This window comes from Eptesicus fuscus, chromosome 10 (genome assembly GCF_027574615.1).
Source record: "Eptesicus fuscus isolate TK198812 chromosome 10, DD_ASM_mEF_20220401, whole genome shotgun sequence".
NCBI classification, from domain to species: Eukaryota; Metazoa; Chordata; class Mammalia; order Chiroptera; family Vespertilionidae; genus Eptesicus; species Eptesicus fuscus.
The window spans coordinates 89,405,415-89,432,177 of NC_072482.1; the positions used below are offsets into that span (position 1 = coordinate 89,405,415).

Here is a 26,763-nt window from a genome sequence, read left to right on the forward strand (position 1 = left end):
CTTCCCACAGGATGTGAGACAAGACGAGAGGGACACGGGTGGACGTGCAGAATCTGCTCGACAGCCTCAGGTGGAGGTAAACAAAAGACCAGGAAGAAGCCAGAGCTGACCAGATGCTTCGTGAAGGAGCCCAGGCCTTGCCACAGGGCTGAGGGAGGCAGCAGAGCCAGGAGTCACAGGCAGGGCTCACAAAACCACCACGCTGCTGGGCTGCTGGCCGGTGAGGTGGCCTCACTGAATGAAACCGAATCACTGCCGCTGGGGCCCAGAGTTAAGGACCTGCCCCCTCCTTAGACTAACAGGTAGTGAGGATGAGGCCGCAGTGTGTGCGCGTGTGTGCATGTGGGTGGGGGGCGGACCTAGAAGCAGCAGTTTGGTAGAGCACAAAAGGGGGTTCACGGTAACTAGAGCCACAAGGCCAAGTGCTGAATGATTACTAAATTCCACCAGCTCCTCATTTTGTAGTGTCTCTTAGGTTCACATCCGCACTTTCAACTACCGCTACCCTGGGCCCGGGTCCTCACGCGCTGGTCAGGGGCCCCTGGGCAACACAGGAAGCCGGTTAATCGCAATGACAGGGTTTCTGCCAGGATTCAATGAAATGTGCGCGAAAAGCACGTGGAACAGTGTGGGCCGGGCAAGCAGTTTGTCTTTCCTGGTGATCACCACTCACTCGTACCCAGCCAGGCTTTCAGTCTCTTCCTAATGGTCCCGAAGCTCTGCTTGCATCTCTTCCTTTCTTAGTATGAACATTTTCCCCCTATTCCACCAGACAAGTAACTCCATGAGGAAAAAGACCTTCCAACCTGTTCCTACTGCCTTCTCTTTACCCCTAACATCTCTCTTCATTACTCCTACCCCCTGCCGAGACAGCCCGTACATCTCACCTGGGACAGTATGCCAGGACCCACCCCATTTCTACAAGGGGTCCTCTTAGATCGCTCCCTCAGTACATTCCCGTTAATGCCAAAAACATATCAATAGCGAAAAATAGACTCAAGAGAAACTACTAGAATAATCTGAGGGGTTCATTCTGATGAAGGCATACTATTTTACTGATTTAGGCTGCTTACCATTTTGGGGTTAGGTTATCTGCTTGTTTTAATTTATGAGTGGCCCAAGAAGGTAAAAAAGTAGTATTTATTATGCAGGGGTGGGCAAAAGTAGGTTTACTTGTTGTGAGTACACAAAACCGAGTTTGTTCTTATATTACTTATTACTTATTGTATTATTTTCCTTACCAACAACTGTGAACCTACCTTTGCCCACCCTGTACTTTTAAGCTTTGCCTGTGTACCAACAACCGTTTCCTTAGCCCTAGTGTACGAATCCGTCTATCGTTTATCTCGCCGCTTTTCCCTGGCTGTCCCAGCTGCTCCTCCCGTGAGCTGGGGGAGCCGCTCACTCGGTTTTTGTGTAGTTGAGCTCTTCGTTCTCCCAGTGCACCAGCGCCGTCTCGTAGGGCTGCACCTCGTGCCTCTCCAGAGCCTGCATCACATGCTTCATCTGGAAGGAAAGGAAGATGGGCTGAAATGACCCGCTCCCTCCGTGCCGCAGAGTGTGACGTTTCATTCCAGTGGATGGCATTTCTCCTGCTGTTCAGTTCGTAAGGAAAAGGCAATTCACTGTGATAGTCAACTCACCAGGAAGATCTATTCATTCGTCTTTATATTTGGAAAACACAAAAGAGTATAGAGAAGAAAATAAAAATTATCATTACCCCACAACCCAAAGAAAACCACTAGTAAAATTACGGTTTGTATTCTTTAAATTTAACATTTAAAAAATGTTAAGTAACAGACTTTAAAAAATTTAAACGGCACAGAGTCCCGAAAGTGACAATCTCGCCCTGCTCTCCTAAACTCCTAATCCCTCGAGAACCATTCAACTCCGTGCACAGCCTGCCACTTTTCCCCCGTGTGCATCTAGTACACTTACTTTGCTTTATAGTATATTTGCTGCTTTTAAAATAGGAAACTAGAGGCCCGGGGCAAGAATTTGTGCACGGGTGAGGTCCCTCAGCCTGGCCAGGGATCAGGCCAGTCAGGGCCATCCACCTAGTCCTGACCGGGGCCCATGGGGGCCGGCTGGCTGGGGAGGGGCCGCAGGAGGGCTCCAGGGCATGTCCAGCCCCTCTCGCCCAGTCCCGATTGGCCAGACCTCAGCAGCAAGCTAACCTACTGGTCAGAGCGTCTGCCCCCTGATGGTCAGTGTGCATCATAATGACTGGTTGAGTGGTCGACCCAATGGTCAACTGATCAGTCGGACACTTAGCATATTACACTTCTATTATCTAGGATGGGATCATAGTGCGCATAGGAACGTTTTCATGCAGAAACTGCAGCCTGGTTAACCGTCCTAAATGTGCACCCATCGGGGGGAGTCCTCTCTCCACTAGGACGAAGTGCGCATCCGTACGTGTGTATCTTCATGGCCTTGTGGGAATATTTCTTTAGAAATTGCTAGATCAAAGACATGCACATTTACAATTTTGGATAAATTTTGCAAAGCCGCTCTCCCAAACAGTTTTCCAATTTTAGAATCCAAACATTTATGAGAGCATTCTTTAAAAACCCTGGTATTACCAGCTTTTACATCTTTGCTACTTCAAATAGCCAATCAATCCGTATCATCTTTTTTTTTGTTGGTCACTTGTATTTCCCTTTCCTTCAATAAATGCCCCCAGTTACCTCTGCGCGCACGTGTGTGTGTGTGTGTGTGTGTGTGTGTGTGTGTTTACTCTTAGTAAAACTGGAATTATATGAGGTATATTTTTCTAACCAACTCTGTAATTATATTAGTTATAGTTTGTAGCCTGCTCTTTTAATTTAACTGTATTGTACACACATTTCCCACCACTTCCTAGGAATATTTTTTCCACATGATTTTTAAGAGCTGTAGTGTATTCTACATTTACCACAGGAGTAAACTCGTAAAATTTGTATTTAATGAACTTCCTACTATCATGTATTTGGGTTATTTCTCCATTTTGCTATTGTAAACAATGTGTTAATGAATCTCATGCATCATCCACCATGCATAACTGCAACCATTTCCTTTGGATAACTTTCTACATGTAAATCGCCGAGTTAAGTATAAAGCTTTGGTGTGTATGCTCAAACTGCCTCTAAAAAGGTTGTATTAAACAAATCCTGATTGGGGTACTGGAGAAATTGTTTCCTGTGAGTGATAAAGTCCTAGAAAACTGATCTAAAAATAAGACTCAGAGGACCAGCTCCCCATGAACTGCATGTACGTTATTCATTTTGTAGGTTACCATGTATGGCGTATACTTCCTTCTGACTGCAGTGCACCTAGGATTGTTCTGATTCTCCAAAATTTAGTGTATGCTCAGAGGATGCAGGAAATTTATAAGCCAAATAGAATGTATTTTGGAAGATGAAACTGCTAGGATAAATATGACATAATGCAGAGCAAACAAGTTGTAGATTACCTGTTAATTTATCTCCCAGTGGCTCAGATGGTTGAGCGTTAACAATTTATTCTCAGAAAACTATATTTTTATACTTTTACACCTTATTTATACTCACAGTTTTGTCTTTTACATTCCAGAATACAGCAGCTCCTTCCCTAATTTAAAAGAATAAAAGAATCAATGAAGTTAAAGCTAGAATACATCCTTTAGGGCCATACGTAAAGCCATGCTTGGGTGACTTCTAGAATGTATCCAGAATGCAATTTAAAAATATGTGATTTGCCGAAACCGGTTTGGCTCAGTGGATAGAGCAGCGGCTTGCGGACTCAAGGGTCCCAGGTTCGATTCCGGTCAAGGGCATGTACCTTGGTTGCGGGCACATCCCCAGTAGGGGGTGTGCAAGAGGCAGCTGATCGATGTTTCTCTCTCATCGATGTTTCTAACTCTCTATCCCTCTCCCTTTCTCTCTGTAAAAAATAAATAAAATATAAAAAAAAATAACTTAAAAAAAAAAAATATGTGATTTATTACTGATTTGACATTATGGTTCCTAGATGGATATGCCAAAACAAAAGCTACTCTTTGAACTCTTGAGAAAACCGGACCTCTCAACAATTCATGGTTTCTCTCATGGTTTGCAGAATAAATAACTCTTATTATAATACTATGGAACGACGTATCTAGACCAGGCGTCCTCAAACTACAGCCCGCGGGCCACATGCAGGTGTTTTTGCCGTTTTGTTTTTTTACTTCAAAATAAGATATGTGCAGTGTGCATAGGAATTTGTTCATAGTTTTTTTTAAACTATAGTCCGGCCCTCCAACGGTCTGAGGGACAGTGAACTAGCCCCCTGTTTAAAAAGTTTGAGGACCCATGATCTAGACTGTTATATACTTGCTTCAATTTTGATGCACAAAAATCAGAATAAGGACATTTTTGAGACTCGTCCTAGCTCTCCTACAGATTCTGCTATAGGAAAAGAATAGAGGGCCATGCTTTTCATAGCTGTGGAACAGAGACGGAGATGAATGAAAGCCAAAGGCGGCACAGGCACCTGGCCGAGGCCCCCATCCTCACAGTGCTGACGGCAGAACTACAAGGAAGCCGCAGGAGCCTCGGAATCCAATTCTGGCTTTGATAGAATGTAAGGCCTGAAAGCTATAAACCCACTTGTTTTGATTACTGAAGTCTGCCTGTTGAGCTGTTTAAGCAGCACATAAAAAAGGGAGTTATGGCTCTGGGTTATTGCCCTGGAGGAAGGAGAGGTGGGAATGAAAGGAAGGTAAAAATATCCTGGCCCCCTAGCAGCCTTCAGACATTTCCTAAGCAATGCACCGAGCATCTGGGCTACAAAGACGAGGATGGCCTAGTTCCTATCCTCACGGAACGCCCAATCTGGAAAGACGGATCCCAGACTGCCCCTCACAATAGCGTGACCAGTGCTCTGACAGAATGAAGCAGCATACACCTGGACGTGCACCGGACGGACACAGTTCCCGAAGGACCAGCGAGCCAGCCAAAGGAGAGAAGGGGAGGGGGCAGCCAGCGGAGGGCACACCCTGGGCTCCGGGAGAAGGTGGGAGGGACAGGGCACCCCCTCAGAATAAACGGCTAGCAGTGTGCTTGGCTGTGGATGTGGGCCAGTAGTGGGCTATCAGGGTGGGGGCAGGGAGGAACTTCGTGTTTTGATAAGTTGAGTCAAATTCCACAGAACTTTAAGCAGGAGAGGGTAGTGACCAGAAAGACCTATTGAAAATGATCCTGCCTGTGACAGACTGGGGGGTAGGAGACAGGCAGGAGACCAGGGAGGAAGTGATTGTGGTAGGCCAGCACAGAGTCTCAGGACACGGATTTGAGAGGCGTTTAAAGCCACAGCCAGAGCAGGCATCCAGAGGGTCAGTGTCGGGCACAGGAGAGGTGAGGTCCTGGGCACGGTGCACCCCCGTCTGGAGCTGGGCTGTGGCTGCTGAGCACCTGAACTAGGCCTGGTCCAAACCGAGATGCTGCATTGTGAGACACACCAGGTTTCAAAGACTGGGTATGAAGAGAAGAATGTAAAATGTCACACACCTGGAACTAATACAAAATAATACTGAATGTAAGCTATCGCTGAAAAAATTTAAAATTATCCCGCCCTACTCTTAGGGGGAAAAAAGAATGTAAAATTTCATTAATTAATTGATTGATTACATGTTGAAATGGTAATATTTGAGGTATGTTGAGTTAAATAAAATACACTATTAAATTTAATTTCAGGCATTATATGATCTTATTAGTGTTATTCAAAATTAAATTCATCTTTTTTTTTTTTTTTTCACTTAAAAAATGTGGCTATTAGAAAATGTATCACTACCGATGAGGCTTGTTTTTGTGTCTTGCATTATGTTTCTAATGGACGGCACTGACCTCAGAATTCAAATTCCTCCCACAATTCTACTGGGACCGCACGTTGAACTCTGAATTATCTTCAAAGTAACATCAAAAGGAAGATGAGTCATTGACAGAGGCAATGATAGGGCTTCCAGTTATCAACAACCACACGGGGGTGGGGGTGGGGGTGGGGGGCCTCCGGCCCGCAGGCCGGAGAAGGCCCACAAAATCATTTGGTCTGGCCCCGCCCAGGCATTAGGGGTGAGTTAAGTGTTCGATCAAATACAGGAGGCTAATTTTTAAGTTGCTAATTGTGTATGGCCCAAGAAGGATGTTATAAATATCCAAATGACCCGTGGCAGAAAAAGGGTTCCCTACCCTTGAACTACAAGGATGAAGTCCCCAAAGACGTTATCCAAGTTTGGGTTCTTACGGATGCTCCGTGTTTCTGTTCTGCCACCTTTAAGTCCCCTGCTTATGGATAATTCACTTAATTCCCCTGACCCCCCGTTTCCTCAGCTGCAATGTGGGAATAACAGACCTTTCTCCAATGTTGGGAGGGTAGTATGAAATTATTCTCAGTGGTTTCTACTATCGTTCCCCTCCCCCTCAGCCACTCGGCAGTTATGGGACATTAAAACCACCTTTCAAAAGGAGTAAGTGTGAGCCAGGTCGCAGGGGAAGTGTCTGGACAGGTAAAGCGGGACAGAACATCAGCTAGAGAGCTGCAGAGGGAGAAGGAGAAAAGGAAGAAAAGGCGGCAGGGCAGGCAGCCTGAGTCTGATAAGCCAGGGGCCCTGACAATGAATGGAAAATGGATGCTTTACCTGGACTTAGTAAATGCAAATCCAGACTTAAAGAGACAAGCCAGGGGAAGATTATTTGCTGCTTTTAAAAATTATTTTACAGGAGGATTTACCGGAAGATTCCTAAACGGACAAACCCTCCTGGATATAATAAGAATCGAAGGACACATTTAAATCACAAACTCACTACTGAGAGAGGAGGCATACCTGCACCTTTCAAGACCACATCTCCCGCCCACGGTCCACCCCCAGTGGGGTTCTTCCTTGTCTTACCTGAAGAAGAATATTGTTCCCGGATCACCTTCTTTTGCAGAGTTCTCCACACCCATCACCAAAACATTGGCTGCATCTGTGATTTAAAATAAATGACTGAAAAGCTATGTCACGAGGTGACACAAGGTTTAAAAGGCACCTATAAACGTTTAATCAAGAACTCATGATCATCTTCTTACACCATTAAGCACTCTATTAACACGCTGTCCATCTTTCTGCTAAGGTTTCCAGAAAATGTAAAATGAACATAAAAAGGCCATAGGAAATTACTTTCACAAAACATTCAACAACCTGTGAAACTGTTAGTGCTATTTAAACCCGATCATTCATACCCATTTTGATTCAGTAATCACTAGTCCAGTTAATTATTATTAAAGTCTTAGTTTCAATACAACTAAAGCTCAAGAAATAAACTTCTACAAAATTAATTTAAAATAAAATGTGAAGAACCAGCTATATGTTCTCATCCTTTAAATACCATTTTACTTATAATTTTATATATTAATATAATTCTCAAATGACTAATCTTCCTGAATTTTAAATGATACTTGTAAATTGTGGGTAAAAAAAATATACAGAAACAAAGCTACCGACCATTTCTAAGTTAATTATGAGAACTACCACCACAGTCACCTGTAACGTTGAAATATTTTAACCTTTTAAATATTTATTAAATAAATATCAATATACAAATACTCATTCATAAAAAGTTGTTACAAGTATATAAATATTCTATAAGTTGTAAACATATTAATATATCAATTAATACATATACTAATATTAATATGTAAAAAGTTATATATAATTTCTTAACCTCAAATTATGATCCTTAACGTTTCAGAATTTCTGCTAGAAGCTAGGAAATTCAGATAGGGACCAAACCCTAAACCACCTTTTTTGGGTGAACTCTAGCTTCCCTAAATCCTACAGAGGGCAAAGTTCACCTGTGTAGCCAAGAGCAGCACAAATGGAAGTGGAAGCCTCGGCAGGCAGAATGGTGCAAGGAGCCCAGGTGAGCCGTGCCCAGGCCGCCCTGCCGCTGCCAAGGCGACTTTCCATTGGGGGCCCTGGACAGAGCTCCGATTTCCTAAGTCAATTATGCCTGTTTTGCCATCAAATAGAACAAACAATCTGTTCAGATCATCAAGGCTGAGAAAGCATAATGATATTTGGACTATTTCATGTGGGGTCAATGACTTAAGAATTTGCCCTAACTGGTTTGGCTCAGTGGATAGAGCGTCAGGCCTGCTGACTGAAGGGTCCCAGGTTCGATTCCAGTCAAGGGCGTGTACCTTGGTTGCGGGCACATCCCCAGTAGGGGGTATGCAAGAGGCAGCTGATTGATGTTTCTCTCTCATCGATGTTTCTAACTCTCTATCCCTCTCCCTTCCTCTCTGTAAAAAATCAATAAATATATTAAAAAAAAAGAATTTTCTCTGTAGCAGGGGATTTTCAACCTACACGTTTTGCTACTTTGAGGTAAATTCATGAATTTCCATCAAAGTATTCCAAGTTACTTATTTTTTTAATATAGGGCAGGCTATTTTCTCAAGAATCCTTCCTGATCGTCGAATATCCTCGGTTAAGGCTATTTTAATATTGTGTTCATCTTTTAGCTCATTTTCTTAGTTTTAAATTCTTGGATTATACTGGTCAATTTTTCTTTAAAGGCTCTCCCCAACATTTCTATCAAGTTCCTGGCTCTGCAGTAATACTAAAAGAACATTTTAATGCGACAGCAATGAACGGCCATGGCCTTCATCATCCGACGTACGGGTGATGCTATGCAGCTTAGTAGGTCTTACTGGTTTCAATCTGAGGACTAAGCTCTCATAAACTACATTTTAATTTCTTATCTTTGTATGTTGTTTGTATGAAGAGGTTCAACCACCACTTTCATGATGCAATCCTTTAAACAGAAAATGAAACTTAAGCAAATGCAGACTTAAGACAGTATCAGAGGAAAAGTATTTTCTAATGCATTTTAACATACTTGGCCCCAGGTTCAAGAAGATGTACCTCTAGGCAAGCTTGTGACTTCAACATATCCTTGAGAGGCCAGGTCTTGTGAGAGAGCGCCAAGGTGATACTCATCGGCAGTTGCAAACGCCGTGCAGTGCATCAGGTCCTGTTTCGGCGAGATTAGCAGGACAGGGGTTACCGGGAGGCCGAAGGTTCCGCAATGGCTGCTGTCACCTTACAGGCTCCATCTTGCAAAGCTGGTGTTTTTCCAGACATCTCGAAGACTCATACAAGGGACGTATGAAAGAGGAGGAGGAGGGGCAGCAGGCAGGCAGGTTGCTGCTGAGTGTATGAAAGACCTTGCTCCTGCTAGCCAAAACGGCAGGATGGCTACCTGAGAGGGAAGCCGCTCCCCTCCTGGGAGCGTTTCAGGCAGAGTGAGCGAAGATGCAGAGGAGTAAGGCATCACATGGGTGCCCGGGTGACATGTTATTTATTTATTTATTTATTGGATGACATGCTATTCAAAGTCTCTCCAACCCCGAGTTTCCATGACTCTTATTCACAGCCACATTATTATTTAAGGTCATTTAATAACTTGCCACTAGCCTGTACAAGCCGAGATTATTTGAAATCTACCAAGGAATTATAGATCTTTTACTCTGATTAATATTAAACACAGAGTTTCATATATCTGAGAGTGCACCCAGGTTTGGTTCCTGCACCGAGTCTCGTCCGTGTGTACACGTACACATTCATGATTTGTGTCTGTACAGTACACACATGAAAAGACGGCCCAGTGCAGTGTTTTTCTCAAACTGTCCGTCACAACCCATTAGTGAGTCCTGATATCAGTTTAGTGGCCCAAATAGAAAATATTAGAGTACATTATTCATAGTAAGGAGACATTTTATTTTGTGAAGTTTTCTGTCACTTAGATATGTCTAAGTATGTATACAGGGTCACTATGTATATCCTATCCTATAGAATAAAAGGCTAATATGGAAATTAACCAAGCGGCAGAACGACAGGTCTATGACACACACTGACCACCAGGGGGCAGAGGCTCAACGCAGGAGCTGCCCCCTGGTGGTCAGTGCGCCCCCACCATGAGGGGAGAACGGCTGAGCCAGAAGCCCGGCTCATGGCAGCCTTATGAATGTCCAACTGCCAGCTTAGGTCAGCTCCCCAGGCCTAAGCTGTCAGACATCCCCGGAGGGCTCCTGGACTGAGCAAGGACAGGCCAGGCTGAGGGACCTCCCCCCGCAACCCCAGCACCACTGAGTCAGAAGCCCGGCTCCACAGGAGCCCTATGGATGTCCAACTGCCGGCTTAGGCCTAAGCTGTCAGTCAGACATCCCCCGAGGGCTCCCAGACTGAGAGGGCGGGCGCAGGCCAGGCTGAGGGGACCTCCCCCCACCCCAGTGCATGAATTTCGTGCACCGGGCTTCTAGTGTAATATAAAATATGTTTCTCACTTTGGGACGAGGTCAATAAAGTCAAAAGCTATTGGCACAGGTGCTAAGAGTTCAGGCACAGAATTTGATTAATTTTTAAAAATCAGAATAATAATAATGCCTGCCTTTTAGGGTTGTTGTGAAGTTTAAACAAGAAGATCAATGTCCACTACTTAGAACCCTGTCACAAGTGTTCAACATTTCTTATAGTTATTAAACCATCAAAATTTATGGGAGGTTAAAAAATTTATTAAGTAAATTACATCTGAACATTCACATATTCGTAATTTTCTGTTTTAACATCTACTGATCAGAACTTGAGTGATTCTATTCCTTTGAGATATATGGTGCTTTAGCCCATCACTGATCAAAAGAGGTGAGTCACTAAATCAAAAGTTATTCCTGGGACTCACTCATCTCGGCTCCTGAAGTCTTTCCTTTTCTGTTCCAGTCCTGGTATGAAATTCAAGAAAAGGAGTATATTAATTCCTTCCTTTCTCCCATCAACAATAAATTACAATTTTACACAAAATCCAGATTTCCACCATCTTTTGATCAAGCGGAAGACCTGGCAACAACCAACTAGGGTTGAGGAGGGGCGGGTTCCCCAGCCCACACAGTCTCCCACTCCCTGCTGTCTCGTCTACGTCACCCCCATTTGGTACTGGCCAGGCCCATCTGTGCTGAAAATGTTCACTCCTTTGCACTTTCAAAAATGGGGCAAGGAAAAGCATTTAATCACCATTTCCAGGAGAAAATTTATTCTGAGCTCCACATAGTCAGATTATAAATACATTTTAAAACAAACCTGTTTTTCACTTAGCCAATCCGAGGATCTTCTTTGCAGATTTCCTAAAGATTGTCACATTTCCTTCTCTCACCGTGTCCCATTTAGTTTTGCTAAAAATTCTAGCCAGCATCACATGGCGTACATGGCTTGCCACACTACTTTCTGTATCCTCCTTAACCTGAATCTGTTTAAGTTATGGCTTCTTCTATTAATAAGTGACTCATAAAGTTTTTCAGTTTGGCTTGGTCGATATTTTTTTTCCCCTTTGCTCTTAAATTGCAAGACTGTATTTAAATCTATTTGGTAAAAGGAAAGAGAACTACAAAGTGTCCTGTTTTTGCATTCCCCCCTATTAATTAAAAGTTTTATTACTTTGTGCGAAGCTTTCATTTTCATATGTCTTTTACTTAATTTTTATAATGAATCATTATTTAGTAAGCATTTTACCCATATACATACATACTATAAATTTCAGGTTTTAAAATGAGGTCAACAACTTGCTCTTAAATAAATGTGCCAAACCAACCAAAAATAGTTCTTGGATTTAAGACCTAAATTTAGGCCTTTCTATTTTAAAATGTTAAAAACAAAACAACCCAAAGCCAAGAAAACCACAGCACTTTCAGTTATGGGTTTTTTCCCCCCTGGCCACAGAAAACACGTTCCAGCAGATGGGGCTAGAAAGCTATACAGGATTCTTGTTTTAGCATCACACGCTCTGATGAGACACTTGTCTTAAAAAGGAAAGTTTATTTTGTTCACATTCTGTTCCTGAAGAACATTAGCACGTTACAGCCATGCTGCTTGCTTACCATGAGGGGGGAATGCATGTCTTTCCTGTACTGCTTGTAGGTGAACCTTATTAAACAGACACATTTTACGTTACTGTTATAATGCTTTAGCTCTCAAGCTTTTTGATCGCAACCTATGGTGAGAAGTCCTTTCATATCCACAGCAGATAGATGTGCATATGCACACACCAATAACTGTCACCAAGTTTCCCCAAACAGTACTTTTTACCTTTTACCACTTGTAATGCATTCTGATACTTTCCATATTCTATTTCATTAAAAAAAAAAAACTTAACAATCTATATACCAAAAGGTTGTGGGTTTGATTCCGGATCAGAGCGCATACCCAGGTTGCAGGTTTGATCCCTGGTTGGGGCGCATGTGGGAGGCAACTGATAGATGTTTTTCTCTCTCTCTCCCTTCCTCTCTCTTTAAAAGAAAAAGAATAAAAAAAGTGGTTTCATTGCTCATTTCTTCAATAGAAATAAAAAAGGTAACAACCCACTAGTTAAGTTTACAATTCATCGTGGTGTTGGTCTGAAACCACGCCTGGGCATTCCAGCACTCCGTGCGCATGCGGGCTCCATGCAGCTCAGGGCCTTACGCTCTGCATTCTACTCCTAAAGACAGGACAGGGCAGCAGCACTGTGGTCGCCACGATAAATGATGAGGCAGTGGATGGGGCTGATATCTCAGTAGGTCATGATCTCTGCCAATGAGACCAGGTAGAGCTGATTCCGATAGAGAAGGGGATGAACCTCATTCCGTCAACTGCAAGTGCCTGCTGTGTGGCAGAGGAAGTGGGCGAGCTCAGGAGCACCCGGGGAACGAGACAAATCACGCCCGCTTTCTGGTACACAGAGAGGCCCTCCTTATCTCGGTCGGTCGGTCGGTCCACAGGGGCCGAAAGGGCTAGAGCTCCATGAAGGAGACGAGTGGCCCTCACTTGGGGCAGATAAAAGCCAGCCTTCAGCCCCAGGGCTAGGACCTACTCCCATCTCAAGACTGTGTTCACCTATGAAAAGTAAGATCAGAAAATAATGTTCCAAAATTATATTATTTCAATCACTTTAGAAATGCTTTCAGAAATGCAAGTTTTTCTATTATTTTCCTGTGCTTTTGGAGAGACAACATATTGTTTCTGTTTTTGCAAAACCTCAACTTAAGTCACATCTATTATGTTACACTAGAGGCCCGGTGTATGAAATTCATGCAGGGCGGGGTCCCTCTGCCTGGCCATCTCGCCCAGTCCCAATCGGGGCCGATCGGGCCGGTTGCTGGGGAGGGACCATGAGAGGGACCGTAGGAGGACTCCAGGGCGTGTCCGGCCCTGTCTCGCCCAGTCCCGATTGGCCGGACCCCAGCAGCAAGTTAACCTACCGGTCGGAGCATCTGCCCCCCTGGTGGTCAGTGCATGTCATAGCGACTGGTCGGTTGATCACTTGGTCGGACACTTAGCATAGTAGGCTTTTATATATATAGATCATCTCTCCTACATAAGGCCCTTATGACTCCTGAAATTTGGTGATGGAGGAACTTATTTCTCGTAAGACATTTTTATGTCTTTCTTTTTTTCGCTTTTAGACAACAAGAAATATATAACTCAGGAGGATTTCCTCCTTTCTTTAATCATTGGGCTTTGCAGAACTAATGAATTAGTCATACCAGGTACTTGATAATCTTTATTTCTCTGTTCATGTCAATTGTTTGCTCTATTGTAAATGTAATGCTTTTATTACCTCACTTGACACTGTATTAAATTTTGAAAATCTACTTCAAATCCTTCCTTGGAAACAGAAGAAAAGTCCTATAGAAAAATTAAAAAATGGAATTCAGGATAATTGCTCCCGAATCTAAGGCTAGCCCAGAGAAGTAATGCCTCTTTGATATTTTATAACCGACAACAACAAAAAAAGTGACATCTCTGACCTTGTCAGGATCTTCATAAGAAACCTACTTATGCTCATGCTGCTAGATAGAACAAAAGAAAAAAGGGAGTTCATCTTCCTCTTTTTGTATCTGCCATGAATTCAGGTTTTCATGCTTAATTTCATCTCAGACACTTAGATACTGGATTTCCTGGACTATCACGAAGTTAAATAATATAATAAAAACATCAGGAGTTCTGAAGAAGAAATGGCGAGAGCAGTTCACACGTAGCTCTTCCATCCTTTATATCCTGGGTTCAGAGAGGCCGTACAAGAATATAAATAAAACCAGAATCCAAAATAAAATTCATTCGTCTATGCCTAACTTCATAACCTGAAGATTAGTAATGAGGGTCTGTAGATCTTTTCAAAGGAAGCCAACAGCCCAGTAAAAAAGCACAACAAGCCCTAGCTGGTTTGGCTCAGTGGATAGAGCGTCAGCCTGCGGACTGACGGATCCCAGGTTCGATTCCGGACAAGGGCACATGCCCTGGTTGTGGGCTTGATTCCGAGTGTGGGGAATGTAGGAAGCAACCGATCAATGATTCTCTCTCATCATTGATGTTTCTATCTCTCTCTCCCTGTCCCTTCCTCTCTGAAATCAATAAAAATATATTTAAAAAAACAGAACGAAAAAAAAACACAAAAAACCACACAACAAAATTAAACATGCTTAGGGTCCACTCAGAAATGAGATGTTCAGACAGACATTCTAACCTGTTTTCTGATAGATTCAGCAGGCCTGATCAAGTTTTAAATATTCTACATTCCTTTAAAAATAAAAAAAACCTCACCCAAGGATATGTTTTTATTGATTTTTAGAGGGAAAGGAAGAGAGGAGAGAGAGAGAGAGAGAAATATTGATTGGTTGTTTCCTCCTGTACACCTGACCAGAGATCAAACCGCAATCAACTGAGCCACCTGACCAGGGCCACATTCCTATTTTTTAATGATGAGGAATACAGACATAAAAAAAATCTCTTTGCCTCTTTTCCTTCCTTTCCAACTTAATAAACATTTATTAAGTACAAGGCACAGTCCTAGGTATTATGCAAGATAGGAAGGTTAACAAAGGCCTTGATTCTGACCCTAAATATTTCTCATTTAGAGGGGAAATGTGATTATAGCTAATAAATTCCCATAGACCTTGTAACAGAGAACAAAAATACCCCTTCAACCATCAAAGAATAAAAAAGCACTGCCTTTTGATTTGACCTTGCCACCTCATTTCACCACCCCACCCATGCAGTCCCATGGACTAATGAATGCTTACCTTTCAGTTACTAAAACGTTATTTTTAATTTAATAAAGAATTCCTTCAGTCTGATTTTTTAAAAATAGGTGTTTTTTTTTTTTTTTACGGGACCATTCCTAGACTGCATTTAATACTAGTCTTGTTTTTCAAAGTTTCCTTAGGCCAATAACTAACCCTTTCGTAAACTCTATTTGTACATTCAATCGCCTATAGTTTGTCTTTATATGTCTCACGAATTCTTAACATTAAGATTTTGATTCCCTTTGAATATAGTAAGTTTTACTCTTTGGCTTCAGAGATCTTGATGAAAAAACGGCTGAGCTGTGTGCGACCCATGCTAGCTTCGAGAGGGAGCCATTACTCCCGACCCCAAGGCCCCCACCGCGGTTTACCTCGTTCACGGACAGAACCGGAAGGTTGGTCCTGGACGGTTGCCGGGTCCGCGAAGCTTTTAGTGGTCTCTTGATCTGCGGAAAGTCTTGTTTAGGAACAAGCGTTTCTGTGGACGTAGATGAGCAATGCCTCTCGATGATTTTTATAAACCACTTAGGGCCTAATCGATTTGGTTTGTGAGTCAGCCGGTGAGTGCCCAAAGACTTCCTGGTGGGGAGGTGTGCCTGTCCATCTCGGCAGCGTGCAGGGCTGAATGCAGAGAATACGCTTGTCTTTGATGCGTTCGGGTTCATTTCCAGGACCCGGGACTCATTCAGACCCCCGGCTGCGGGATCGGGAAAGAACAAGCCCACGGCGTGACTTCTCGCCAGGGCGCCGCGTGCTGCGCTCTCAAATTCCTGGAGTGGCTTTCCTGTTCCATGAACCAGTCTTCGGCGCGGACATGCTTTCGATAAAACGCAGGGAGATCCGGCCAGGGCATGGAGAAGTCTGGCTGACATGACCACATCCCAAGCTGGAAGGAAAAGAATGCGAAGTTCAGGTGTTGTTGTTGTTTAAAGTTTCAAAAAATACATAATATTTTCCTAGGCAACAGGCATATTTCTGTAAAAATATTTGCAAAACAGACACATCTTAACCTAAGTCTAGCAAAAAAAAAAAAAAAAAAAGGTTACAAACTAGATACAAGTATTTCTGCTACTTTCCCTTTAATCAACCTTTGGCCTTTATTCTGGAAGATTACAAGATTATAAAGCTGACAGGACAAGGGCCTTAAAAAAGAAAGAGCTGCGAGAACTCTCCATTTATTTCATTAGCGTATCTATTATTTAAAACCTGTCCTTATAAATCCCTTTATTCAAAGTGTATGCAGCCTTTACAGTGAGCTGGGGTCAGGCATGCTTCCCTGAAAGGACAGGGTCCCGCCTTCCTGGTGCCAACCGTCTCCTGGGGGGACAGGATTTCCATCTGTTCACTGTCACTCAGTGGAAGGCCCGAGGCCCTAGCCAGGCCTATTCGAAGGCACTGAGAATCACGCAGCAGCTTGCCCCATTCTGCAGGGAGAGGCAGGGAAGGTTCCCAGGAAGATTTAAGCTGCTACTCGAAGGGGAAGGGGCTTTTCAGGTTGGGGGTGGGCATGGCAGTGAGGATGTGGGATGTCAGACAGACAGACACAGACACATAGACACACACTCCACATAAAGAAAACAGACTACATAAGCAATTTCCCCTATTATTTATAGTATAGAATATTTGTTCTTTCAAAGTAAGCCTGTAATAGGCAATTAATAAAATGTTACAAAAATCACACGTTAGGTGTGGAGCTACAAGTGGGAGTCAGTGATCGCAGGATTCACAGTTTAGCAGGGGAAACAGACACATTAATGTTGTGAGCACTGAAGCACAAATTGCTGTTGGGCCTGGGAAGGGAGCATCTGGGGTAAGGCGTGGGCAGGACAAAGTCAGAGGTGACATTTGAACTGGGTCTCAAAAGGGCAGAGGGATCAGCCAATCAAACACCCTAGGCACACAGTTCTGTTTACCTGACAAACAAGGCCAACTTCAGGGGAGGCAGGGGTAAGCTGCCTCGGACATCAGCGCTGGAAAGGAGCCAGTGGCCAGATCACAAGCGATCCCAGAGCGTTTCTGGGGGTAGGGGGAAGCCAGAGCTTTCAAAGGTGAGACTCACAGGGCCAAAGGATGTTTAAGAAACGTATCATTGGCCCTAGCTGGTTTGGCTCAGTGGATAGAGCGTCGGCCTTCGGACTGAAGGGTCCCGGGTTTGATTCTGGTCAAGGACACATGCCCGGGTCGTGGGCTCAATCCCCAGTGGGGGCGTGCAGGAGGCAGCCGATCAATGATTCTCTCTCATCACTGATGTTTCTATCTCTTTCTCTCCCTCTCCCTTCCTCTCTGAACAAATAAAAAGAAAGAAACGTATCTTTGGTAATGACGTGGAGGAGGAATGGAGAAAGACATCACTCACTGAGAACTATCTACCTACCAAGTGTTCTGATTCACCTGACAATAACCCTAGAAGGCATTTAAAGGTCAGGAAACTGAGGCTTAAAGAGGCTAACTGGTCAGTTAGCACGTTGCAGAGATGTAATGAAAGCCGAGGCTTTCCCAGTTCCCCAAACAACACTTGTACCCATAGCACTGCACCACCTCCCTTTAACAGGGACGGAGGGAGGAGGAGAGGACGGAGGTGGGGGGTGTTTAGGGTTAGGGGGGGGGCAAAAGTTGGTTTACAATTATTCATGTGGAAAATAATACAGTAATCAACAAATAATAATACCAGGTTCCATCTCCAGCCAGAGCACACACAAGCAGCACTCAAAGCCCTGGCTGGTGTCCCTCAGTGGTTAGTGTCAGTTCTACAGAAGGAATGATTAAGCTCTTCTCCCCTCTTTCTTCCATGCCATTTATTTTGTGCTCTTTACTGGCACATTCCTATCAGCACACAACGATGCTTTAATTTCTCCCATCTCATAAAAACAACTCTCCCCTGACTCCATCTTCCCTCCCATTTACTGTACCTTTTCTCTGAGCTCCCCCTTTTCAGAGTTTTATTTGCTGTCTCTGACTCCTCGTCTCTGATTTTTCTCAAACCCACACCAATCAGGCTTTCATCCTGAACACTTTACCGCTTGTCAAGGTCACCAATGACCTCCACATTTCCAAGTCCAGTGGGCACTTCTCAGTCTTCGGTTTACCGGACTTGTCAGCAACATCTGACACAGGTGATCACTCCACCCTCCGGGAAGCACCTTCTTCCCTGGGCTTCCAGGAGTCCACACGGGCCACTTACCTAGCACCCTGGTTGCATCTTTGGTCTCTTTTGCTGGTTTCTCACCCCCTCAAGAATGGAATGAGCTAAGGCTCAGTATTCTCGCCACTTCTCTATTCTCAGATCTTGGTGAGCTCACCCAATCTCATGATCTTATATACCATCTTACCCCTTAATGAATATCAAAAACTTACCTCTAAACCACTCTCATTCACATAAAAAATGTAACATTCTCAAAACTCAGTTTCTGAAATCTTCCTACAAATCCTATTCTTCCCGCAGTCTCTCTCCCCCTTTCATGAAATAGCAATCACATCCTTGTCTTTGCTAAAGCCCAAAACCTGGAGGCCACCTTGGTCCTTCTCGTCATTCTCTATACCCAATCTGTCAGCAAACCCCACTCGCTCTATTCCAACTAGTTCTTACCACCCTGGTCCAAGGTGCCATCTCTCCCAAAGGTTATTGTAATGGCCCCATATCTTATCCTCCCTGTGAATCTTGGACTCCTGCAGATTCTTCTCAACACAGTGACCAAAGTGATCCTTTGAAAACTTAAGTCAGATCACATCTTTTCTTTGTAGGAAATGTGACAATGGCCTCATATTTCACTTGAAAGAAAAGCCAAAAATCTTAAAATAGCTTGTGTGGCCCTGCATCCTCTGGCTCTGATAGCACTCTGACATCTCCTACAGCTCTTACCCTTGCTCATTTGCTCATCACTCTGGCCTCTGGATCTTGGCATTTACTGTTTCTTATGCTCTTCTCCTAGGTCTCTGCAAGCCTCATTCCCTCACCTTCTTCAGACCTTGCCTCAAACATCTCCTACCCAGTGAAGTCTTCCCCAACCATTTCATTTAAAATGCAGTCAGCACCCAGTCTCTCTCTTCCTCCCCTTTATAGCTCTCCATTGCATTTAACATCCCTTGTATACCTTACATTTTCGGTTTATTAATCCACACAACACATGTGAACTGAGTTCCTATCATGTGGGAGACACTGTCCTACTTGCTGAAAATACAGGAAAACGGCTAAAAATCCCTATCTTTACATCGTATTGAGGTAACGACAACAAACATAGTACATCAGCAATATATAAATTTAAACAGTGACAATGCTAGAAGGAAAAATAGAAGAGGAAGGGATAGATGTGTCTCCCCTTTAAACGTCTGCGGAGTGAGATTTGTCTCTGGTTCACGCTGTCCCCTCGGCCATAGTGCCCAGCACACGTTAGGCACTCAATAACTATTTGTTGTATGCCATACAAAGCAGCTACTCCGTTCTTGGGCACATTTTCTAAGCAAACGGTATCAGCGGGGCTACGATTCAATGGCTCCGTGACCTTAATCTTTGGGAACGTACCTTCCAATGCCTTAATTTCAAAGATATTTCACCTTTGCAGTTACCGCTTTGCACTGGCTCAAAAAAGCGTTCCGTAAGTGTCTGTGGATTGAGTGCTTTTCACTCCCAGCGAAGTGGACCAAAGATCACCGTCATGGGCAGAGCACCACAGCGGTCCCGGGGAGACCCGTGACGCGAGAGGTGCACGGCCGGCGGGGGGCCACTGCGCAGGGCCACGCGAACTGCTAGGGCGGGCAGTGCACTAACCTCTCCGCCGGAAAGGAGGGCCTGGCTGCAGAGGAAGGAGAGCGGTGGCGGCAGCTTCCCCTTCCCCAAAGCCAGCCCACTCCTGCGCCGGGCCTCTCCCAGCGCCCGGCGCTGCGCAGGCGCACAGCACTCCGGGCCCGGCAGAGCGCGAGCCTCCCGGGCCACGTGACTGCCCGGCCACGTGACCGCGCCGCGACCTTTTCCGCTCCCTGGTCCCTGGGACCTCCCGGTGCCCGCTGGCTTCCGCCTCCCGCCCGCTTCCTGATTCCGCTTCTCAGGTCGCCCTCCGCTGTCCCCGCCTCCGTCCCCGGAAGATCTCCACGTCCTAGAGCCGGCCATTGTTTGTCTCTCCCACGGGCACCGAATAAAGTTTCTTCGTTCAAAAGCACTTTTTTTTTTTTCCAGCCGCGGCGCGGCCTTTCTCAGCTCCTCCTCCGCGCCGGCCCCGCCTCCCTTCCTGCGGCGGGTGAGACCCTAGCGCGGGCGCGGGGAACGCCGAGGGCGATGGCGGGCTCTCCGCCGCCTCTGTCGGGACAGGACGAAGGGTCGGTGTCGCCGCTTGCCTCGCCCAGTGCCCCCGCTCTTTTTCCTCTTCCCCAGTTTTGCGTGAAGCCGGGCCTCGCCGGGAAGCTGCGGGTAACCGGCGGGGAGACCGCGCGGGCGGTTCGGTCCTGCCGGCGGGTTCCGCTTCCCCGGGCGGCTGGCGGCGCGGCGGCGGGGGCGCGGCGGGGCCGGGGCGAGGCTCCTGGCTGCGGCCGCTCGCCCGGCTCCACGCTCGGGGTCGGCGTCGCAGCATCTTCCTTGCGGTGATTCGTGGCCTCTCCTGACCCGGGAACGGGCGGGGAGTCCCGGCGGGAACTCACCGTGATCCCTGCCGGGACCATCCGAGCGCGGTAACGCGCTCACAGGAATCTGCACTGGCCAGCCCCCTGTCTTTAAAGCGAGGTGTACTGCCCTTCCTCCCCCGCATGGCTGCCTGGAGAGTGGCCGAGGCCCCTCCTGCCCCCTTTCTGCAGAGCATGGCTTTCGTGGTTCAATAAACGCACTTTGGGGGGAGGGGGAGGGGGGGCAGGTGGTGTTAAAAATCCTCTGTAAAAGGAATCTCCGATGGAGCGAGAAATGTGTTTCTTCTGGAATGCCGCTTAGATGAATGCATACTCCTGCCATTAAAAGTCCTGCTAGGTAAAGTTGTGGACACCGTAAAAAAAAAAATCCATTTGTATACATTGAATGGTCGCGTTTATATTGGAGTTACGCCCTTATTCCAAAATATTGCAAAACACATGAACACTGATAAGGAAGTGACCTCACTGGAGTGGATGGAGGCCCGAGAGACACCGGTGGCTCCCACATTGAAGCGGGCCCTTGGGTGGTGCGACTCTGAGGGGTGTTTGCTTCCTGTGGGAGCCCTGGCGCCTCGGGCCTCCCCGCAGCCCTGACCCGGAGGAGGGTACCTTGACCCCGAGTCCGGGCCTCGGGGGCGATTTAGTAGCTGGGAAATAGCAGTCCGTACTTGACAGCCAGGTACAGTCTTCAAAGGACTGTCACTTTTTGTATCTGCTGCTTTGGGAAATTCAAGTGTCAACTCATTTAATGTTCCTTCTCTTCCCCCAGGGAATTAGTAGTGTTTTAAAAAACATTTTAAAATTGATTTTAGACAGAGAGGAAGGGAGAGAGAGAGAAAGAAACACTGATTTGTTGTTCCCCTTGTTTATGCATTCCCTGGTTGATTCTCGTATGTGCCCTGACTGGGTATCAAACCCGCAGCCTTGGCATATTGGGATAGCACTCCAACCCACTGCGTTACTGTGCCAAGGCCTCATAGTGACTTTTAAAAGTTAAGTTCTGATTGCAATGGTTATTGCACATATAACCTAATCACTTTAGGTTACTCAAAGTAACACAGAATCAGTGTTTTCTGATTTTTTTAAATTTATACTTAAAAAAATGTTCATATTGATGTTAGAGAGAAAGGGGAGAGGGAGAGAGAAACATCAACATGGATATCGGCTGCATCCTGAACACCCCCCGCTGGGGATTGGGCCTGCAACCGGGACATGTGCCCTGAGCAGCCTCTTGGGGCATGGGTCCGTGCTCACCCACTGAGCCATGCCAGCTGGGCATCTGTGTATAGTTTTATAGTTGTCTTTTGAGGAAACATGAGTGACTCAGGGTATAACCCAATATTTAAAAAAATTTTTCAGTAAGCTATTTGAGTTTTTATATTTATTTTTAAATTGATTTTTAGAGAGTCAGAGAAACATCCACGTGAGAGTGGAACATCCATCATCAATGGGTTGCCTCCTGCACGCTCCCCGTCTGGGATGGAGTGGGCATGACCCACGACGTGAGCCACATGGCCAGGGGGATAGTTGAGTTTTCAGAAGTGTGATGACCCCAAGTTAAAGTTAGAATAGGCGTTTGGGCAGAGGTATTTACAAAACGACTGTGTCAGCTTTCTCCCATCCAAGTACTAACAAGGCCCGACCCTGCTTAGCTTCCGAGATCAGACGAGATCGGGCGCGTTCAGGGTGGTATGGCCTTAGACTCGTGTCAAACTTTCTTTGTTTTTACTTTGTCTCTGATGACCTGCAGATGTAAGTGAATTGATCAGCTAAGTTTTGTGCTCTCTAAAAACCGCACAGAATTTCACCACTTGCCAAAGTCTGCTTTTTTCTAACTGTGTGCTGTCTTTTGTTACGTATAAAATGATAATCTTGGTTTTTGTAGGTCTAAACTCGACTATGTTTAATTTTGAAAGCAAATATAGTCAAGTTTTTCCTTATCTCTAGCTTTCTTTGACACTTTTAGAAAACCACTATTTTTTTATTTTTTGATTGGGAGTGTGAGCTGGCAACATGCCTTAATTTTGCTTAGGGACAGAACAGGATGGAAGGAGTCATTGGGCAGGTAGAGAAGGCAGCAGGAAAAGCCTTTGAAAAGAATTAAAATTGGCTAAGACAGAGAAAAGAAAAAAGCAGGATTGTAAATATCTTTGTTTTTCTAATACATTAGTGCAGTGGTTCCCAACCTTTCTAATGCCGCGACCCTTTAATACAGTTCCTCATGTTGTGGTGACCCCCAACCATAAAATTATTTTCGTTGCTACTTCGTAACTGTAATTTTGCTACTGTTAATGAATCGTAATGTAAATATCTGTGTTTTCCCATGGTCTTAGGCGATGTCGCCCCGGTTGAGAACCGCTAGCAGGGTCGCCTAAGACCATCGGAAAACACAGATATTTACATTACGATTCATTAACAGTAGCAAAATTACAGTTACGAAGTAGCAACGAAAATAATTTTATGGTTGGGGGTCACCACAACATGAGGAACTGTATTAAAGGGTCGAGGCATTAGAAAGGTTGAGAACCACTGCTAGTGTCTTTCAAGCCTTTTTACATCCACGGCCTTGTTCATCAAGTAGATGATGTCACTTGACTTAGTAATTGACGTGGGAGGAGAGCCTGTTTGATTTTTAGAGTAATTCTTTTTTATTTTTTTCTGACCTATCACATTGTTAAAACTAGTTTCTGATTAAGGAGAATAAAAGTAATAGACCAGGAAAGGTAAGGATTTAACAGATTTGCGGGGAGAATCTGGGGTTAGAGGCACAAAGACTGCCTAGCTTTAAAAACATACCAGAGAAGCTTTCAGATTTTCCTATGTCTTAATATAGTGCTAGCCAGACAATGCTGATTTTCCTTCTAATGGTTGTATGAAAAGGAATTTGAATTTAAATGAGTTGACCCAGAAACTGAAAGATGACCAATCTTCTAGTATCAATGCTACTAAGTTATACACTATGTATGTGATTCTTTCTTCTAGGTCGTTTGCATATCTTACAATTAAAGACAGAATACCACAGATCTTAACCAAGGCTATTGATACATTGCATCGACATAAAAATGAAATGTTTGAGAAACATGGAGAGGTATGAAATATATCTGAACTTTAATTACTTTCGTAAATCTTTAATAAACATACTAAGCAGTTTATCCTCTTTGATAATGGTCATTCCACTTGAAGATAATGAAGGAACTCTAGTTATTAGATGAAACTTAAAAAAGGCAGAATAGATAAGGCAGGATAATGTTGATATGAGATCGTGTGTGTGATTTGATTTTCAACTTAAGAATTCTAAATTTAAATGTTTAAAATAGTTTGTAAAGACATAAGATGTAGTTTTGTAATACAGTATTTCTTTCCTTCTTAAGTTTAGGTCCGTAAGAATGTGCTACCTTAGAGGAATTACTCATGTATAGATATTATATATAAAGTATATATACATTTTAATTACTTATATATAGACTAGGAGCCCAGTGTGAAATTGGGTGGCGTCGCCCACCCACCTGCAGCCCTGCCTTGACACCTGAACCTGTCCACGCAGAGCTCCGGCGCACCTGCACCCCCCCCCCCAACCCTCTGGCCTTCTCTGGCCGCTTCAAGCCCCGCCCTCAGTCCCTTGGGCTGGTCCTGCCTTCTCCTAGTGCCTCCCCACTTCCGCCCCGTCATGGCCCCAGAGGAGAGGGTGGATGCCTCCCGCCTGCTGCGCTGTGCTCCTTCCCGGGGCAGGTGGACCGCAGGGCACTCAGAGTGCGAGCGGTGGGTGGCGAAGGACGGCTGAGGGGGGCCCTGTGGGCTCTCACCCCTGCCCTCCCAGGCCGGGGATGGTCCCGCCTCCTCTGGGCGCCTCCCTGCTTCCGCCCTGTCTCCGGAGCAATGCCCCAGCTAATATGCTAATGACCTGGTCGTTACCCGTTTCGGTGTCCCGACCATTAGCATATTAGCTCTTTATTAGCATAGATTATCTATTTTTAATATATGTAAATGTTTCTCCCATATTTCTGTAGAAAGGCATAGAAGCTGAAAAGAAAGCAATTTCTCTTCTTTCTAAACTGCGGAATGAATCACAAACAGACAAACCCATTGTCCCCTTGGTTGAGAAGTTTGTTGATACTGACATATGGAATCAGTACCTAGAACATCACCACAGTCTTCTAAATGACAGTGATGGAAAACCAAGATGGTTCTACTCACCATGGCTGTTTGTAGAATGCTACATGTATCGTAGAATTCATGAAGCAGTTATCCAGAGGTAAGTATATAACCATCAAATAAATGTTCAAGTAACTTATGCTTTTCTTGAAATTATAAAATGATAAGTTTAAAAATAAAAACCAGTGGAAACATGAATTTAGTTCAACAGATATTAATGGCACTACTGGAAATGCTGCAAATGTAACCACTACAATTGATTCTTGGCAATTAAAATCTACATGCCCAGAGTAGACATAAGATTGAATAAATGAAGTAGGAACTAATTAAAAATTCTTATAAAAACTTATTTTTCTTCATGAGGAAAAGAAATTATACTTATTGAGGAAAAAAATGTTAATTTGAAATAATTATCCTATCTAATAAAGAGGGAATATGCTAATCGATCCTCACGCCATCACAAAAGATGGCGGTGCCCACAGCCAATAAGGAGGTAATATGCTAGTTGAATGCCACGCCCTCAAAGATGGTGGCGCCCACAGCCAATAAGGAGGGAGTATGCTAATTGACTGCCCCACCCTCAAAGATGGCGGCGCCCACAGCCAATGAGGGAGTATGCTAATTGACTGCCCCACCCTCAAAGATGGCGGCGCCCACAGCTACAAGATGGCAGTGCCCAGTCCCTTTAGCCCCTGCCCCAGGCAGACCCAGCCATTTGGTGCGCCTGCCTCCGGAGTCCCTAGTGTCCAGATCAAGAGGCAGACCCTTCCTAGGACTCCAGGAGCCCCCATGGATCCCCTTCCATTCACTACCATCACAGCCCCTCAAGGATAACCACTGCCTTGATCTGTGTTAGTTTTGCTTGTTTTAAAATTTCATTCCAATGAAATTACATGGGATATAGTTTGGTATCTGATTTCTTTCATTCAGCATTGTGTGACTGAGATTCATCCCTATTGTTTGCATATAATTGTAAATAACTCATTTCTATATAGTATTGCTATATATGAATATATCACAATCTTTTTAGCTCTTCTATTGTTGATAGGTATTTGAATAGTTTTTAGTTTGAGGTTATTATAAAGAGTGCTGCTTTAGAGGGAAGGTGAGGGAGGGTGGGTAGGTGGGATCAACCAGTGAACTTGTATGCATATATGCATAGCCCATGGACACAGACAATAGGGTGGTGAAGGCCTGGGGTGGGGGAGGGCTAGAAGGGGTCAATGAGGGAAATAAGGGATCATGTAATACTTTCAACAATAAAGATTTAATTTTTTTTTAAAAAAAGAGTGCTGCTATAAACATTGAAATACATGTTTTGGTGAACATGCGTGTGTATTTTTGTTGGGGATGTACCTAGGGGTGAACCACCAGGTCATTGTATATGCACATAAGCAGCTTTAGTAGATTCTAAAATAGCAAACATTTAAAAATCAGAAATCATACATAGTGATGTGAGTTAACTCTCTTAAATACAAGAAATAAAGCTCATTCTTAATATGAGGTGTGACTTGAAACTAATGAACGATTTGTTAATGAGAAACTAGAACAGCCCAGCTGGCGTGGCTCAGCGGTTGAGATTGATTGAGGGCTCTATCCCCACTAGGGGGCGTGCAGGAGACAGCCGATGGATGTTTCTCTCGCGTGGGTGTTTCTGTTTCTCTATCCCTCTCCCTTCCTGTCTCTCTAAAATCAAAAAAAAAAATATTTAAATAAATGAAACACTAGAACAAAGGTTGGGAAAGTTTTTTTTGTAAAAGGCCAGATAGTAAATATTTCAGGCTGTGGGGCCTCATGGTCTGTGTCGAAGCAAAAGCAGCCCTGGACGCCACATACACGAATGAACATGGCTGTGTTCCAATTAAACTTCATTTATGGGCACTGGCATTGTAATTTCATGTCACAAAATAG

The 26,763-nt window shown here is 44.5% G+C and overlaps 2 protein-coding genes across 4 annotated transcripts in view; one reads left to right on the forward strand and one right to left on the reverse strand.

Moving 5' to 3' along the window:
• RMND1 (required for meiotic nuclear division 1 homolog) overlaps positions 1-19,992 on the reverse strand; it is a 30,344-nt gene extending 10,352 nt beyond the window's left edge. Inside the window, exons 1-6 of one of the 3 annotated variants that reach the window (XM_054722111.1) lie at positions 19,856-19,992; positions 15,462-15,976; positions 8,906-9,014; positions 6,887-6,962; positions 3,552-3,591; positions 1,406-1,506 (exon numbers count right to left, since the gene is read on the reverse strand). In XM_054722111.1, the coding sequence (XP_054578086.1) occupies positions 1,406-1,506; positions 3,552-3,591; positions 6,887-6,962; positions 8,906-9,014; positions 15,462-15,962 (827 nt within the window). In that variant the 5' untranslated portion in view covers positions 15,963-15,976; positions 19,856-19,992. Of the gene's footprint in view, positions 1-1,405; positions 1,507-3,551; positions 3,592-6,886; positions 6,963-8,905; positions 9,015-15,461; positions 15,977-19,609 lie in introns of all 3 variants that reach the window. The other 2 variants (XM_054722110.1, XM_008158589.3) reach the window with 2 other exon arrangements.
• Positions 19,993-20,283: 291 nt separating this feature from the next.
• CCDC170 (coiled-coil domain containing 170) overlaps positions 20,284-26,763 on the forward strand; it is a 98,332-nt gene continuing 91,852 nt past the window's right edge. Inside the window, 3 exon segments of the mRNA XM_028135330.2 lie at positions 20,284-20,400; positions 23,683-23,788; positions 24,708-24,952. Of these exon segments, the coding sequence (XP_027991131.2) occupies positions 20,360-20,400; positions 23,683-23,788; positions 24,708-24,952 (392 nt within the window). The 5' untranslated portion in view covers positions 20,284-20,359.